The sequence below is a fragment of the Panthera pardus genome, unplaced genomic scaffold (assembly GCF_024362965.1).
Source record: "Panthera pardus isolate Hobbes unplaced genomic scaffold, ASM2436296v1 HiC_scaffold_8, whole genome shotgun sequence".
NCBI lineage: Eukaryota > Metazoa > Chordata > Mammalia > Carnivora > Felidae > Panthera > Panthera pardus.
Window position 1 is genome coordinate 56,258,229 of NW_026527013.1, and position 15,747 is coordinate 56,273,975.

Here is a 15,747-nt window from a genome sequence, read left to right on the forward strand (position 1 = left end):
TCCGCCCTCCAGGCAGAAGGCACCCCACACTCCTGGTCCTTTTCACGAGGTCCCCCAGTAAACCAGCTCGCACAACTGGTTGGTATCTGGGACAATCGCCACCAACACTCGGATACCAAACCCCTCCCGGGAGTCACAGTGCTGCCAGAAGGGAAGGGGACAGAGAGGACAGAGAAGGAGGGAGAGCAAGGATGCAGAGACAGAAGGAACAAGAAAGAGGAAGAGAGGAAGAACAAAGAGAACTTTCTACGTAGTACTGCAAGCAGTCTCCAAGACAGTTCTCAAGCAAGGATTTTATTCTCTCAGTACTCTAGGAGCTGAGACAAAAGCAGCTAACTGACTTGCTTGGGGTCACACCCTGGCCCTCAGCTCCCCCCATCCACAACCTCACCTCCTACCAGCTACACTCTCAACTCCTGACCTCAGACAGGCGAGACCAACCAAATCCCCAAAGCAGAAGCACCCCTTTGGCAGGAGGCCAGCTTGCACATGCCCAGCACTGGGGAGCTCACCCCCTGAAGGCAGCCCAGACCCACCCCATGGCCCCAGGTTACCTTTGCAGGTGTTGGGTTGTGGCTGCGGTAGCAGGATGGTGTTGGAGGCCACTTGGGAGGACTCTGGTTTCAACGCGGACTCCTCTGGGGCCTCCGGCTGTGGAGGGTCACTGTCTGTCATGGGGAAAGCAGACAGGAGGGGAAGAATGCATGCCTTCAGCCTGGCCTCAAACTCAACTCACACCCTGGGCACCATGCCAGGCATGTGTCAGAGACTGCCTCATTTAATCCTCTCCTCCTACCCATTTCACAGGAGAGAAAACTGAGGCTCAGAAAGCAACATACTACATTACAGCTCTTTGGGGCAGAGGAAGAGAGGAAGCAGGGGAGTGAGTATCTATCCCTGGAAAAGCAGCAGGCAGAAAGCACCCCCAGAGCAGGGTCTAAGGCAGCCTTGTAGGCTGCCTGTCAGAGCCTGACCTCCTTGGGCCCAGTGCTGGGGACACAGCTTGAGTTGGGTTGGTGGGAGCCTCTGCAGCCTGGGTCCTGGCCCTGCACTGGGGTCTAGGGTGGGATGCTGGGGCTGCCCGTGCAGACGAAGCTTCAGATGGAGCAGATGGAGTTTCAACCTGCCTGCCTGGCCTTACAAATCCCATTGCTAGAGGCTTCCGATTCCCAGAGATTCCAGCATGTAGGATGACAGGAGGGCAAGGAGCCCATTGTGGCCATCACAGGACCACCATGCTCCACTGGCAAGATCAGCCCCTGCCCCAGCCATCTGGGCCCTTACCTGGCCGGCAGGTACGGCCATCGTCCTGCAGTGAGAAGCCAGGAAAACAGGCACAGCGGTAGGAGCCCACGGTATTGATGCAGAGATGCTGGCACAGCTCCCCTGGGAGGAGCAGGCACTCATCCTGGTCATCGCCAGGCAGGCTGTTGGGCAGCTCAGTCTCCGTGCCCAGTGACAGGGCCTCCCGGCTCGCCAACTCTGCCTCTGAAACTGGAGCGGGGGTCAGTGCTCATGATGGGACATGAGTTCACCCAGCGGGTGGCTGACACTACAAGCCCCCATGGAAATCAGTGTACGTCCTCATCAGAACCTCTGTGTGCCCAGCTAAGATAGCATGGATGGACAAAGGATGGATGCATCGATGCATGGATGCATGGGTGAATGCGTGGATGCATGGATGGATGGATGGAAGGATGATAGATGATGAATGTAGGGAAGGATAGATGGATGGATGGATGGATGGATGGATGGATGGATGGATGATAGATGAACTCAGGGATGGATGAATGGATGGATGGATGGATGGATGGATGATAGATGATGACTCCAGGGAAGGATGGATGGATGGATGGATGATGGATGCATGGATGGATGGATGGAAGGATGATGATGAATGTGGGAAGGATGGATAGATGGATGGATGTAAGGATGGAAGGATGATAGATGAACTCAGGGATGGATAAATGGATGGATGGATGGATGGATGGATGGATGATGGATGCATGGATGGATGGATGGATGGAAGGATGATAGATGATGAATGCAGGGAAGGATGGATGGATGGATGGAGGGATGGATGGATGGATGGAAGGATGAAGGAACAGACCTCCAGCAACAAGAATGGACCCATCAGAGCCAGGTCCAAGTCTTTGTGCCCTGCAACATGACAGGGCCAGGCCCACAACAGTCCTCAAGAAGCTTTGGCTAAAGTGTTGAACTGGATCCAGACCCCTAGTCTCAGTGACATCTGGGAGGACCACCTCTAGCAACAGAAAGACCCCAAACATGTGTTCTGTCAAACAGAGATCTGAACTCTTACTCAGGCCTCCCTTAGCTATGTCACTTGAGCAGTACTGGGTCTCTCCATTCCTCCCCAGGCTACAGTGGGGAGCAGGTGAGAGTGGCAAGGAAGGCTCCCGGGGTTGAGCTGCACTGGAAGCTCTTCATGTAACAGTAATAGGATGGGGAAGGGAGGGGGGCCCGCAGCCCTCCACATTCCTAGTCGGCATAGGGCTTCAGCCTTGCTCACTAGCCCCAGACAGCTCAGCCCCACAAGAGACCAACTGCATGAGGTCACATCTGATAAACATGTTTCGTACTGAGGATGCTTACACTGTGCTCCAGCCCGGTCAGTCCTGGCCTGGCGCATGTAGGTGGGGCCGTGATGGCTGGTGGTCCAGCCCGGAGTACTGGCACTATGGGTGGGCAGCAGACAGACCTGGGCCCAGGGCCCCAATAAGCATGCCACACCCTGGGCAGCATTTCTAGGATTCATGTTCAGCCCACACTCATCAGCATGCTCTTCAAACAATCCTCCTGGCAGGGGGGAAACTGAGGCTCAGAGGAGTAAAATGATTTGCCCAAGGTCACCTGAGCAGGAATGGAACCCAGGTCAACTTGATCCTGCCATCTACGTCCCCTAAGGCCCAGGTTATCCACCAGTTCCCCACTAGAGGACAGGAACGTGTACCTCTGCATCTGGACCCTGACTAGCCCTGTCCCCGTCTTGTGACTCTTGAAGCCTAACTTCCTCCCAAACTTCACCTTGAACCAAACACTTCTGGGTACTCACCAGGCCTTCACACTGCTACACCAGGCCCCTACAGCCAACCCCAGAGAGTGGTATTTCCTTGGACTGGACACAGATCAGTGTCCACACTAGCCTGGTAAGGCTAGCCACTCCCTCTTAGTGGAGTCTCTGTGGGTTCACTGGGACACTGCATCAGGCTCCTGCTGGCCCACAGGCACAGTGGAGGCTAACGGTCATGAGTCCAGAAGACATCCCTGGCTAGGGTGACAGAAGCTGGACATGGCACCTAGAACAGTGACCACAGCACGTGGAGGTCAGAAGAAGGAGGAGACCCCGGAGACACTGAGGGCTCAGGCAGCAGCAAACAGCTCCAAGCTCTGCACTGGCACCAGAGTTCTCATACCCATAACCTATGGCTGTTTGGGAACAGGGACACAGAGGAAGAGGGCGCAGGGCTGGTCAGCCCTCAAAGGGCTTGTGGTGGTGAAGGGAAGGCCACCAAACAAACCCATAATCCATTCAGTTATTGGCGAGTGACTCTTAGGGGCCGAGCACTGAGAATATAGGGAGAAAAGACAGGGCTGGTCTGAAGGGGCTGATCAGGTGGGCAGGGCAACATTTATGAATGCATTCTCTATACCGGTTATATCCTGTACCCTGAAGACACAGAATGGCACAGTGAGAGGGACAGAGAACACATGGATAAAGGAAGGGTAAATGAATGAATGGATGAGTAAAAGGTTTCCTGGCTGGGCTGGTAGGTGAATACATGAGCAGAAGGCAGATAGATGATGGATGGATGGATGATGGATGGATGATGGATGGATGGATGATGGATGGATGATGGATGGATGGATGATGGATGGATGATGGATGGATGATGGCTGGATGGATGGATGGATGGACAGGCAGAAGGTAAGTGGATGGGCTGCTGGGTAAGTAGATGGGTGAGTAAACAAATTGATGCAAAGATTGATGTGTGAGTGGATAGATAAGGGACAGAGGAATGGATGGTGTACTGGAAGGATGAATGGATGGAGGAATGGACCAGGGGCCAGGAGAATGTGCAGGGGATGGTGAGATGGATGGACAAATAAAAAAGCGGATGGGAAGGAAGACATGGATGTGTGGATGAACAAAGACACAGGAGGGTGGGTGAGTGGAGAGTGGAAAGGTGGTAGGGGGTTGGTGGTTTGGTGGCTGGAGTACATGCATAGCTGTATTCAATTACCATCTCAGAAATAATAGGGCAGAGTCACCATTGGAGGCTACAGAAGAACTCTACCTAGGAGCCGAACTTGTGCCTCAAGCCACAGGTGACAGTACACACAAGGTTCCTGCAGGAGGCAACAGGGCATCCGACCTTGGCTAGAAGCCCCCAAAGCTCTCTCTGCCTCTCACTCAACTGGCCTACACACCGTGGCCCAGTGGGCAGCACTCACCTCTCCGCGGTACGGCTTCGGGTTCCAGAGGCCGGCGGACCTCGGGCACAATGAGGGGGTCTTCACCCTCACAGCAGGAGAGCATGACGTGGTTGCAGGGGTAGCCCAGGTTGGGGTTCGACTCGCACGAGTGGCCCTCAGCCCGCACACGGAGTCCCAGCCCACAGCAGTCACAGCATTGCTGGAGGGAGAGGGGCCATCACTGCCCACACTCTGGCCCCTCAGAGCCCATCTGCCTTCCTCACAGACCGTCAGCTGATGGGACTCACTCAGGGCCCCCAGGGCACAGCCTGGGTCCAGGCTCAGGGACTGGGATGAATTCATCCTTGTCTTGTTTCTTCCGGCCCCGTATGTGCTCCCTGAGACCAGTGCTCCCTGTCTCCACTTCCCATGTCTGGCTCAAAGCAGGGCCAATATACGCTTTTTGCAATAATTAACAATTGGCCACCTATGAAAAGAACCACAAACTAACCCCAGACATATCCATGAACACCCACCCCCACCCCCACACACCAATATTGACTAGCGGAACCCAGTTCTACTCAGGCTCCCTAAAAGACAGAATTTCCCTTGAAGTTAGAGACAGGAGTGATATGATGCTTTCAGGAGAGCTTTAAACTAGGGCTGACTCAGCTTGGAAGTATATCTCTTTTGCTCTTCTCTTTCCTTGATTTTGGTTGGTGTGACGGCTGGAACCCCAGCAGCTATCCAGGGTCATGAAGTAACCCGGAAGATGGAAGCTACAAGCTGAAGATGACTGTGCAGAGAAGCAGAAGCCTGGGTACCTGAAGGTATCACGTAGATCCACCCCATCCCAAACTGTCTACCTCCAAAAACAAAATATTTAATCTGTTGAAACTCCTGTGGTAGATGGATTACAACAACAGCCCCGTTCGTTCACTCTTCACTGTTCTGCTGTCTTTGCAATGTGATAGCTCAGTTTCTCCTTCAAAGGAGAGAATCTATGTCCCAACAGCTTGATTGGGCCTCAAAAGGCCTTGTACATTTCTACGCCCGGTGTTGGAACCCAGCCACTAACGGAATAAGCCCAGGTTAGGCTGCTGGAGGTTGAGAGACCACATGCAGCAAAGAAAAGCTGGCACAGCCATCATCATCCCAGAGCGGTGCCAGGAGAGCCATCGGCTTGTGGCAGACGGGTAAGCGAGCCCAGCCAGATCAGCTGAGCATGGCCTAGGTCAGCAACTCATGAGTTAACTCATGAGTTAAGTGAGGCATAAGCCACTAAGCTTTGGGCTGGTGTGTTATGTAGCAATAGCTCATGGATTCTCCAGACCTGCACTTCCCAATGGTGAGCACAGCCACCATGTCCTTAATAGTTTGCATTATCTCTGACCCTCACAGCCACCCCAGAAGACGTGGATTATTAGCCCCACTTTACAGATGGAGACGCTGAGGCCTAGAAAAGAGGACTGGTCCAGGGTCGAACACACACAGTGGAATGCCAAACTTGCCTGACACCAAAGTCCTTTCCCTAATATCAGTTTTTAGGAAATTGACCCCAACATGACAAAAATCAAAGTCCAAATCCTCTCCCAAATGGTGCCCTCCTTGTCACAGTCATCGGGGCTCGTGACACAGGCTTCTTTCCACTCCTTCCCTTCCTCTCTCTCCCAGTCTCCCGCAAACACCTCCTTCCATGGATTGTTCCTGAGACTGTTCTACGGTCTTAGGTTTGCTCTCGGCCCCTGCTGCAGACAGTCAGCTGTCCACCCCCACGGTCTGTTTCCCCTTCCTCCTGACGTTCAATGGACACACGACCTCCCCAGAATACAGACTGAGTTCCCCAGCCTCCCTTGATGCTAGGTGTGGCCGCCAGGCTAAGTTCTAGCCAATGCAGTGGAAATGGAAATGCCTTCTGTCCTCAAGGAAGGCTCTTCTTACCCCCACGTTCACAGCAGCATTATTCACAAAGGGTACCAGGCAGCTGTCAGTGCCCACTGACAGAAGACTGAATGAACTGTGTTACTTCTGTACACCGAAGTGTTATTTCACCTTGAGAAGGAAAGACAGTCTAACACATGCTACGACGTGGGTGACTGTGGGGACAAGACGCTAAGTGAAATGAGCTGGACACACAAAGTAAAAAAAAAGAAACAGAAAGCCCTCCGGGGGCAGGAATTTTCACATGTTACTCATTTCTGCATCCTTAATGCCTAAGACAGCCCGGCACATGCTGGTGTTGAATAAATATTTCCTGAATTAATTGGCCGCTATAATAACCGATGATGTTTTCTGTACAGATGAAGGGGCCCCCCACCCCAACCCCAGGCAAGAGTGTCACTCCCTATGGGGGAGTCCCCCAGGGACCCCGACGCCCCAGCCCTCAAGGACCTCGGGCCCAGGCTACGAATGCCGCAGGTCGGGCTTGCCTTGTACAAGGAGACGCCACAGGTGTCGTTGTCCTCGGCCCCGCAGGCCTCACCCTCCTTGGCCCCCATGACACCAGCCATGCAGCTCTTTTCCTTCAAGTAGGACACGCAGCAGTGCTTCTGGGCTGTCCTGCAACAGAGGTGTGCATCAGCCGCACCCGAGCGCCTGCCCCCATCCAGGAGGGATAACAGGTCCCATTTCACAGAGGAGGAAACTGAGGCTCAGAGAAGGAAGCCCCTCCCAAGACCCACTGCAAGCAAGACCAACGCTGGTGGCAGGGGCATCAGCAAAGCTAGCCCATCCCCCGCCCAAGAACACGCGTTCTATTTCTGAGCTTAACCAGGAACACTCGGGGCCTGGAGCCCACCAGACTCCATGCTGTCTATTCCTGACCAATGTGGGAGGGGGTCAGCATCCTGAGGTCCCCACAGGGCTGAGAAAGACAGGGGGACTCAACCCCAGGAAACAGAGGGCAGCTCAGCCCGGAAGAGAGTAGCCTCCAGGCTCCCTGGCCATGCCTCCCAGGGTCTGTAGGGCTACCCCGGGCAGAGGTAGCTGATGAGCCAGCACACTAATAGGGGGGCTCACAGGGAGGTGGGGTTCAGCCTCACTTGGGAAAGGGCATGTCGCAGTGGGAGCTGTTCAGTGATGGGACTGTCTATCTATGAAGGAGTGAGTTTCCCATCCCAAGACAACACAAGCACACTCTCAGGGCCCCTAAGCTCAAAACTCCTGAATGATAACATTCTCTAACTCCTAAGTAGCTCCTGAACTGGTGCAATGACAGAAGGGAAAGGAAAGAGACAAGGCTAGAACTTAAATGTTTCCAAAGGGCGGACAGTGGTCCAGACATTAGGTGACAGGGGGTCTAACCCTGGCCGTGCTCCTGGGGAGCCGTGTGGCTTTGGGTAAGTCATACCACCTCTCTGAACCTTGCCCTCGTTGTCTAGAAAAACAGTAGGTTGGAAAAGAAGGCATCCTTGGGGAAAAGGAGGTGAATGGCCGGCCGAGACATCTTCGGGGCCTGGCACCGAAGGGGCAGGGGTATAAATTCTTCCTTTGCAGACAATACGAGTCAGAAGAAAATATCAACACAGGCAGCAGAGGACAGTGAGAGGCCAGCGTTTTGGAGACCCCAGGGTAGCAGAGTGGGGAAAGAAAGAGGGCTGAAGGCTCCCAGCTCAAAGCCAAGGACGAAAAGCCCGTGCGGGCCAAGCACTGCCCCAGCAGCAAGGGCAACATACAGCGAGTGAGGCACCCAACCGTTCCTGGATGATAGTGGTTCTTTAACACTTGCTCCAAATTGTAGGATCTTTTTACTCTGCTCATCAGTCCAGCTACAAAAGTACGTGGTTAGCTTAGTCCTGCAGCCAGGCTTGGGCTCTCCACACCTGGAGAAAGCCGGCCAGCAGGCTCACAGCAGCTACAACCCAACTGCCCCTGTACACCTGGAGACAGGTGAGACTCGTGCTCACCTTGCACTGCCAGGGCCCCGGGGCCAAAGCAGGCAGGGATCTGGAAAAGGCGAATGGGCAGCTCTTCCTGCTCCAGTGTGCCCACCCCTACCTGCAGGCGTCACCCTCAGCGCCACTCTCGGGGATTTCCAGGCACTCGTCGTTGTCGATGGCCCACTGCTGTCCGGCTGCACAGCACGTCTCGATCAGATCCTTCGTGGAGACTGTGGGTGGCAACATAGGCAGAGTCACTACCGTGGAGGAGGCATCTGGTTCCAAGGTCTCCCAGGGCCAGCAAGCACAGTAGATGTTGTTGGTGCTGTCCAGACCCCCGTTACTGGGCCAGAGACTCACTCGCCCCCAGCCCACAAGGACGACCTTCTTCGGAGAGCTGCCTGCGAGGTTAAGTCCACCCCACGGGGGAGGAGGCTGGGGAAGTACGGCCAATACAGGACGAGTGGGGGTACAAAAGCCCAGCCCTGCCTCTAAGGGGACAGCCCTGTGGAGCTTCCTGTGGGATGGAGAACACTGGCCAGCTCCTTCCCTGCCCCCTCCCCAGGCGGCTTCTCCAAATGAACCACCACACGCACAAAACCCTCAAGTCAGGCTCTGCTTCTAAGGAACTTGACCTACGACACCAAGACAAGACAAGGCATAAGAAGCAACAGCAGCAGTGAGGGAAGTTTAAAACTCGTCCGGGAAAGTTTGTGGGGGAAATATTTGTGCCTGGGGACAGAAGGAGGAGGCAGAGGTAGGGGAATGTGTTAAAACTGAAAGGCACAGACCACAGCTTAAAAAAACAGATGGATTTGCCTACCCCCAAATTCAAACTGTATAAAAAAGAACCCCATAGACAAATAGAAGAGACTGCTGACAGGTTAGGAGGCATTTCTGGAATGTCTAAAACTGGCAGGACGTCGGGGTGGCTCAGCTGACTAAGTGTCTAACTCTTGATTTCAGCTCAGGTCACAATCTCATGGTTCATGAGATCAAGCCCCACATCAGGCTCTGCACTGACAGTGCAAAGCCTGCTTGCGATTTTCTCTCGCTCCCTCTTTCTCTGCCCTTCCCCTGCTCATGTGCGTGCGTGCTCTCTCTCTCTCTTTCAAAATAAATAAACTTTAAAAAAAACTGGCAAAGAATTGCCAGTGAGAAAATATAATAATCTCCTGAAAATTAATATTAAAACAAAGTAAAATACCTATTAAACTAGAAATATTTTAAAAAGCAATGCATGCCAGGCACAGGTGGGAACCCTCCTGCCCTGGGGGCGGAAGGGGTCACCGGCACAGCCAGTCTGGAAGGAGATGAGGTACTGCTGACACAATTAAGTATATACCTCGTCCTGACCCCAGTGGTCCTGCTCCTGGCTGTGCATGCCAGGAAAGTCCTCCCCCAGGCTCACTACAAGGATGCAATGCTTTGGCACCATTTGTGGAAAGGGGTTGGAGGCAGCCTAGGTGTTCATCAGTGGAGGAGTGGATGAATAGAATTTGGGGACATGCTCCATGGAGGACTCCATGGCTGTCAGAAATAATAGAATAGACGTACACCCAACAACATGAAGCTGGACACACACACAGCAATGTGGAAGCGCACAAAACAGAGCACGGGGGGGGGGGGGGGGGGGAGCGGGAGGGGGAGGAAGAAACCAAATGAGATCTATTACACAAATTAAAAATATTGCACACAAAATTATAATATGTTTTTGCACATAAATTAAAAACACACACATGCAAATTAAACAGAAGAGAACAGTTACCTCGGGTGGGGCAGAAGCTGGCGATGGGGACAAGGGCCAAAAGGGAATATATACATAAATAAAACAAGAGAGAGTCTTACAGAGACAATAACATGTAAGGTGCCAGAGATGAGTACAATTCACCCAACCATTTGGCTCTGAGATCTAAAAATAAATGACATGCAAAGATAAATCACATCTAAGCCAAAAGACACATGAAAAGGTGCTCAACATCACTAATCATAAGGCAAATGCAAATCATAACCACAATATTAAAAAAACACAAGAAATAACAACCACTGGTGAGGATGTGGAGAAAAGGGAACCCAAAGGGGTTCCCAAAAGGGAATGCAAAGTGGTACAGCCGCTGTGGAAAATAATATGGAGGTTCCTTAAAAAATTAAAAATAGAAATAGCCTATGGTCCAGTAATTCCACTACTGGGTATCTACCTAAAGAAAACAAAACACTAATTTGAAACACCCCTCTGTTTATTGCAGCATTATTTATAGTAGCCAAGACATGGAAGCAACCTATATGTACATCTATATATAATGGAATATTACTCAGCCCTAAAAAAACAATGAGATCTTGCCATTGCAATAATATGGATGGATCTAAAGGGCATTATGCTAAGTGAAATAAGTCAGAACAAGAAAGACAAATACCATATCATTTCACTTACATGTGGAATGTAACACACACACACACACACACACACACACACACACACACAACAAATGAACAAACAAAAAACCCCAAAGAAAACAGACTCTTAAATACAGAGAATGAGCTGGTGGCTGCCAGAGGGGAGATAGGTGGGGTGGGTGGGATAATGAAGAGAATTGCAAGTCACAAATTTCCAGCTACGAAATAAACAGAGATGAAAAGTACAACATAGGGAATACGGTGGATAATGTTGTAATAACATAGTATGGTGACTACATTTATGGTGCTCTGAACAATGCACAGTATTGTTGAATAGATATTTTGTACACCTAAAACTAACATAACACGGTATGCTATTATACGTGAACAATAATTTTAAAAAACAAAGGCAAAGCTCGTCTAGAATACCTACATGCATGCTGGGGGGCAGCAGGGTGTCACAGAATAACTTTGAGCCTGGGTCCACCTCTTTGTGCTACCATGTGTAGGCACTTCTTCTCTCTAAAGACTCCATGTCCTTCTCTGCTATGAAAACCCTTAGCTGCACAACCACTGAAACCTACGAAGACTCTCTAAATGTCTTTGAGCAGGTCATATAACCCAGCAGAGCTGAGGGATAAATGTACCAAGGGATGTCAGCAGCCTGCAAGGTTCCAGGAAAAGAGTGACAGCTCACTAAGAATCATCAGTTTCATCCCGTAAGTGGGCATTTCAAGTTACTGAACTCTTCTAAGTTTCAAGTCCCGTTCCTTAAAAGAGGGAAAATAAATTTCAGTAACAACCTGAGGGCTGTACCAGGAGGAATGAAAACAATTCTTAATAACAACCATCTACCAGAAACAAACTCAACATTAGATGCCTGCCTCACTGAAGTGACAGATATGAAAAAATGCCTACAACACTCTATTTGGTATTGTCTTAGAGACAGATACTAGCAGATACAATAAAGCAAGAGAAAAAAAAGAGGCAGTAGAAATAGAAACAAAGAGATGATGGGCAGCTCAATCCAACTTTGGCTCAGGTCATGATCTCGCGGTTCGTGAGTTCAATCCCTACATCAGGCTCTGTGCTGACAGCTCAGCACAGACTCGGATTCTGTGCCTCCTTCTTTCTCTGCCCCTCTCCCACCTGTGCTCTGTCTCTCTCTCTCTTTCTCTCAAAAATAAACAAATAGCAAAAAAAATTTTACAGAGAGATGATGGTCATTATTTGTAGATGTTATGGTTTCATCTTTCTAGAAAATCCAAAGGAATCAAAACTCACACAGTACTAAAATGAATACTAATTAATAATAATTATTATTATGTGGTAGCCAAAATCAAAACCAACGTACTCCGTTTAGTGGCTTTCCTATACAAGAGCAACAATTAAATAGGAAAGTAGTAGAAAAAATTCCATTCAAAACAGAAACAAACCTAGAAATAAATCCATCATAAACATGCTAAATCCACATGAAGAAAAAAATTTAATTGTCTAAAAGATATAAGATAATATCTTATAAGAATAAGAATATAAGAATATCTTATAAGAATAAGATAATAATAAAATATAAGATATTTTATTAAAAATATATATCATGAGGCTGGACAGGAAGGTGGGAAGATTCAATACCTTAAAAGATGTCAATTCTCCTCCATTTAATCTACAAATTCAATGCAACCCAAAATCCCAACACAATTTATCATGAAACTTGTCAGGCTAAGATTCTAAGATTCATCCAAAACAAGAAATGTCTAAGAATACCCAGGAAAAATTCTGAAAAGAAAAGAAGAGCATACTTTAAAGTTCCAATAACTAAAGATACGAGGAGATCAATGAAATAACAGAATTTAGAAACAGAACGATATACATTTGGGAATTTAGTATGTGATAATGGTGGCATTCAAACTCAGTGTGGAAAGGACTGAATATACAATGTTGGGACCTACTTCACACTACACACAAAAATTAAGTCCAAATCCAAAGGCAGGATTAGAAGAAACCTAAGAAAATAATTTTAGGATAAAGAGAGCCTTCTTCATAAGTAAAATCCACAGAAGAATGAAATTGGACCCTACCTCACACCATATACAAAAATCAACTTAGGGCGCTTGGGTGGTTCATTGGGTTGAGCCTCTGATTCTTGATTTCAGCTCAGGTCGTGACTTTGTGGTGGCAGGATCAAGGCCCATGTCAGGCTCCACACTAATCATGGAGCCTACTTAAGATTTTCTCTCTCTCCATCAGCCTCCCCATCCCTGCCCACACTCTGTCTCTCTCGATCTCTTTCTCTAAAATAAATTTTTAAAAAAATATGTTTTCCTCTAAAAAAATCAACTCAAAATGGATTAAACGTTTAAACGTAAGACCTGAAATTGTACAAGTCCTAGGAGAAAACACAGGGGCAAAGATTCTTGACATTAGTCTTGGCAATGAGTTTTTGGTAATGACATGAACACACAAGCAACAAAAGCAAAAAATCAACAAGTAGGATGCCATCAAACTAAAAAGCTCCTACAGCAACAGAAACAATCCATAAAATGAAAAGGCAAGTTACAGAATGGGAGAAAATATCTACAAACCACATATCTGATAAGGGGCTAATACCCAAAATACAGAAGGAACTCATATGATAGCCAAAAAAAAAAAAAAAAAATTATTTTATTTTAAAATGGGCAAGGGACCAAAATAGACATATAGTCAACAGGTATGTGAAAAGGGGCTCAACATCACTCATCACCGGAGAAATACAAATCAAAACTACAATGAGATGTCACCGCACACCTGTTAGGGTTGCTAATGTCAAAAGGCAAAAGATAACAAGTGTTGGTGAGGATGTGGAGAAAAGAGAACCTTCCTGCACTGTGGGTAGGAATGTAAAGTGGTGCAGCCACTATGGAAAACAGTATGGAGGTTCCTCAAAAACAAAACCAACAAGCAAAAAACTATGGTCTAGCAACTCCATATACAAAATCTTCCAGGTATACATCTGAAGGAGATTAAAGCACAATCTCAAAAAGATATCTGCACCCCCATGTTCATTGCAGCATTATTTACAATAGTCAAGACATGGAAGCAACCTAAGTGTCCACTGATGGATGAATGGAGAAAGATGTGCTCTGTGTGCGTGTGTGTGTGCGTGTGTGTGTGTGTGTGTGTGTAATGGAATGTTATTCAGCCATAAAAAAAAAAAAAAGAAGGCAATCCTACCATTCTCAGGAACATGTTTGGACTCTGAAGGTATTATGCTAAGTGAAATAAATTAGAGAAAGATAAATGCTGTATGATCTCACTTATATGTGATATCAAAAGAAGCCAAACTCAAAGGAACAGAGTAGTTTGGGTGGGTCAGGGGGGTACTCTGGGGAGATGGGGAGATGTCGGGCAAAGGGCACAAACTTCTAGTTATAAGATGACTGAGTTCTGGTGATCTAATGCCCAGGACAGTGTTTGTACACTTGAAAGTTGCTACGAGAGTAGATCTTAAAATGTTCTCACCGTAAACAACAACAAAAAATGGCAACTATGTGCGGTGATGGATGTTAGTGTTATTGTTGTAATCACCTCACAGGGCATATTTAGAGCAAATCATCACACTGTATACTTAAACTTACACAATACTGTATGTCACCTACGTTTCAATAAAGCTGGCGGGGTGGGGGGGAATAAAATTCACAAGTACAAAGGAAAACCTGAATACAATGAAGTGTGAAATACCTGTATGGCCAAAGACAGCATATCCAATCAGCCCCAGCTACTCTCTTACCCCGTGACTCCTTTTCAAGGCTCCTTGAGTAGCATTCATCACTATGTGAAATCTTGTTTACTTATGAGCTTACTTTTCCGCTTGCCTGTTTCCTTCTCTACAACGGCACTGGGGTCTCTGTGGCCACGGAAAGTGATGCCACCATTCCGTGCTTAATCCTTTCGCATTACACTCCGGGCACGTGGGAGTCACGCCTAGCTCAAATACTTCTGGTGATGGGGAGCTCCCTCCACCCAGGCAGCCTGTCCCTTTTCTTCACAGCTCAAGTTCACAGCTTTCTTTTGCTGGACCGAACTCTTACTGCCCCAGGCCTTCTCTAAGACTGCCTTACTGACATTAGGAGATTACAGTGGATCCCTGGGTCTTAGCCAGCTGATATGAGATGGGTGCCCTATTGAAGTAACAGTAGCAGCTAAAATGAAGTGGGAGCTGGGCTCGGGTCCAAGCACTTTCATCCTCACAGTTTCGATGAGTACTCTCGTTTGCCTTATTTACAGCTCAGGTGGCGAGCCAGAACTCCCAAGCCTCAATTTCCTAACTTCTCTTCCCCTCTCCAGGCCTCAGCTTCCCCACATCTGTGGCACAGGCTGCTTGATGTAGCTGATCCTGAAGGCGCTGTCTGAGAATCTAACCAGAACCAGCCTGAGAGGGGGTGCTGCTTTCCTGTGGATCGACTGGAGTTCTCTTCCTGCCCCCTCCTTGATCAGAAGCCAGGTTCCAGCCTGTGCTTGGCAGACTTCCCACCATTCTCCCCTGGCCTTTCCCACTCCAGCTTCCCCCTGTTTCAGACAAAGGAACTCAGAGGCCGTGAACCCTTATGCTGGGAGGGCCACCCACTTGGAGCAGGAGGGGGAATCCGTATAGGGGCCAAGCCTGGTGCTGCTCGGCACTGTCCAAGATGTGGGAGGCAGAGCCGGGCAAAGCCCAACAAGATGTGTACCCCTGTATCCTTGTCCAAAAGACACACCCGCCTCCCCTACCCCAGGGCTTCGAGGCTCGGCCCAGAGGCCCTCTCCTCCTTGACCTCTCCTCTCCTTCCTTGACCAACCCCTCTGAGCTCCCCAGACTCTGTCTTTCCCTCTGGTTCTGTTTAAGTTCCCAGGCACCAATCATTCAAATTTCCAGTTCTAGGGTTTACTTCTTCCCTTCTCCGTCTCCACCCCAGCCCTGGCTGATCTCATCCAGTCTCCGAGCTTCAAGTGCCTTCTCCAACACGATGCCCTCCCCCCCACATCTGTCTCCAGCTGTAGTTTTTTGCACACACATGCAGCT

General features: G+C 49.1%; 1 protein-coding gene across 1 annotated transcript in view; it reads right to left on the reverse strand.

Annotated features, from left to right (window-relative positions):
- FBLN2 (fibulin 2) overlaps positions 1–15,747 on the reverse strand; it is an 89,204-nt gene that overhangs the window by 21,691 nt on the left and 51,766 nt on the right. Inside the window, exons 3-7 of the mRNA XM_053898596.1 lie at positions 8,434–8,545; positions 6,867–6,996; positions 4,477–4,657; positions 1,285–1,494; positions 555–668 (exon numbers count right to left, since the gene is read on the reverse strand). Coding sequence (XP_053754571.1) covers positions 555–668; positions 1,285–1,494; positions 4,477–4,657; positions 6,867–6,996; positions 8,434–8,545 — 747 coding nt within the window. The remainder of the gene's footprint in view (positions 1–554; positions 669–1,284; positions 1,495–4,476; positions 4,658–6,866; positions 6,997–8,433; positions 8,546–15,747) is intronic.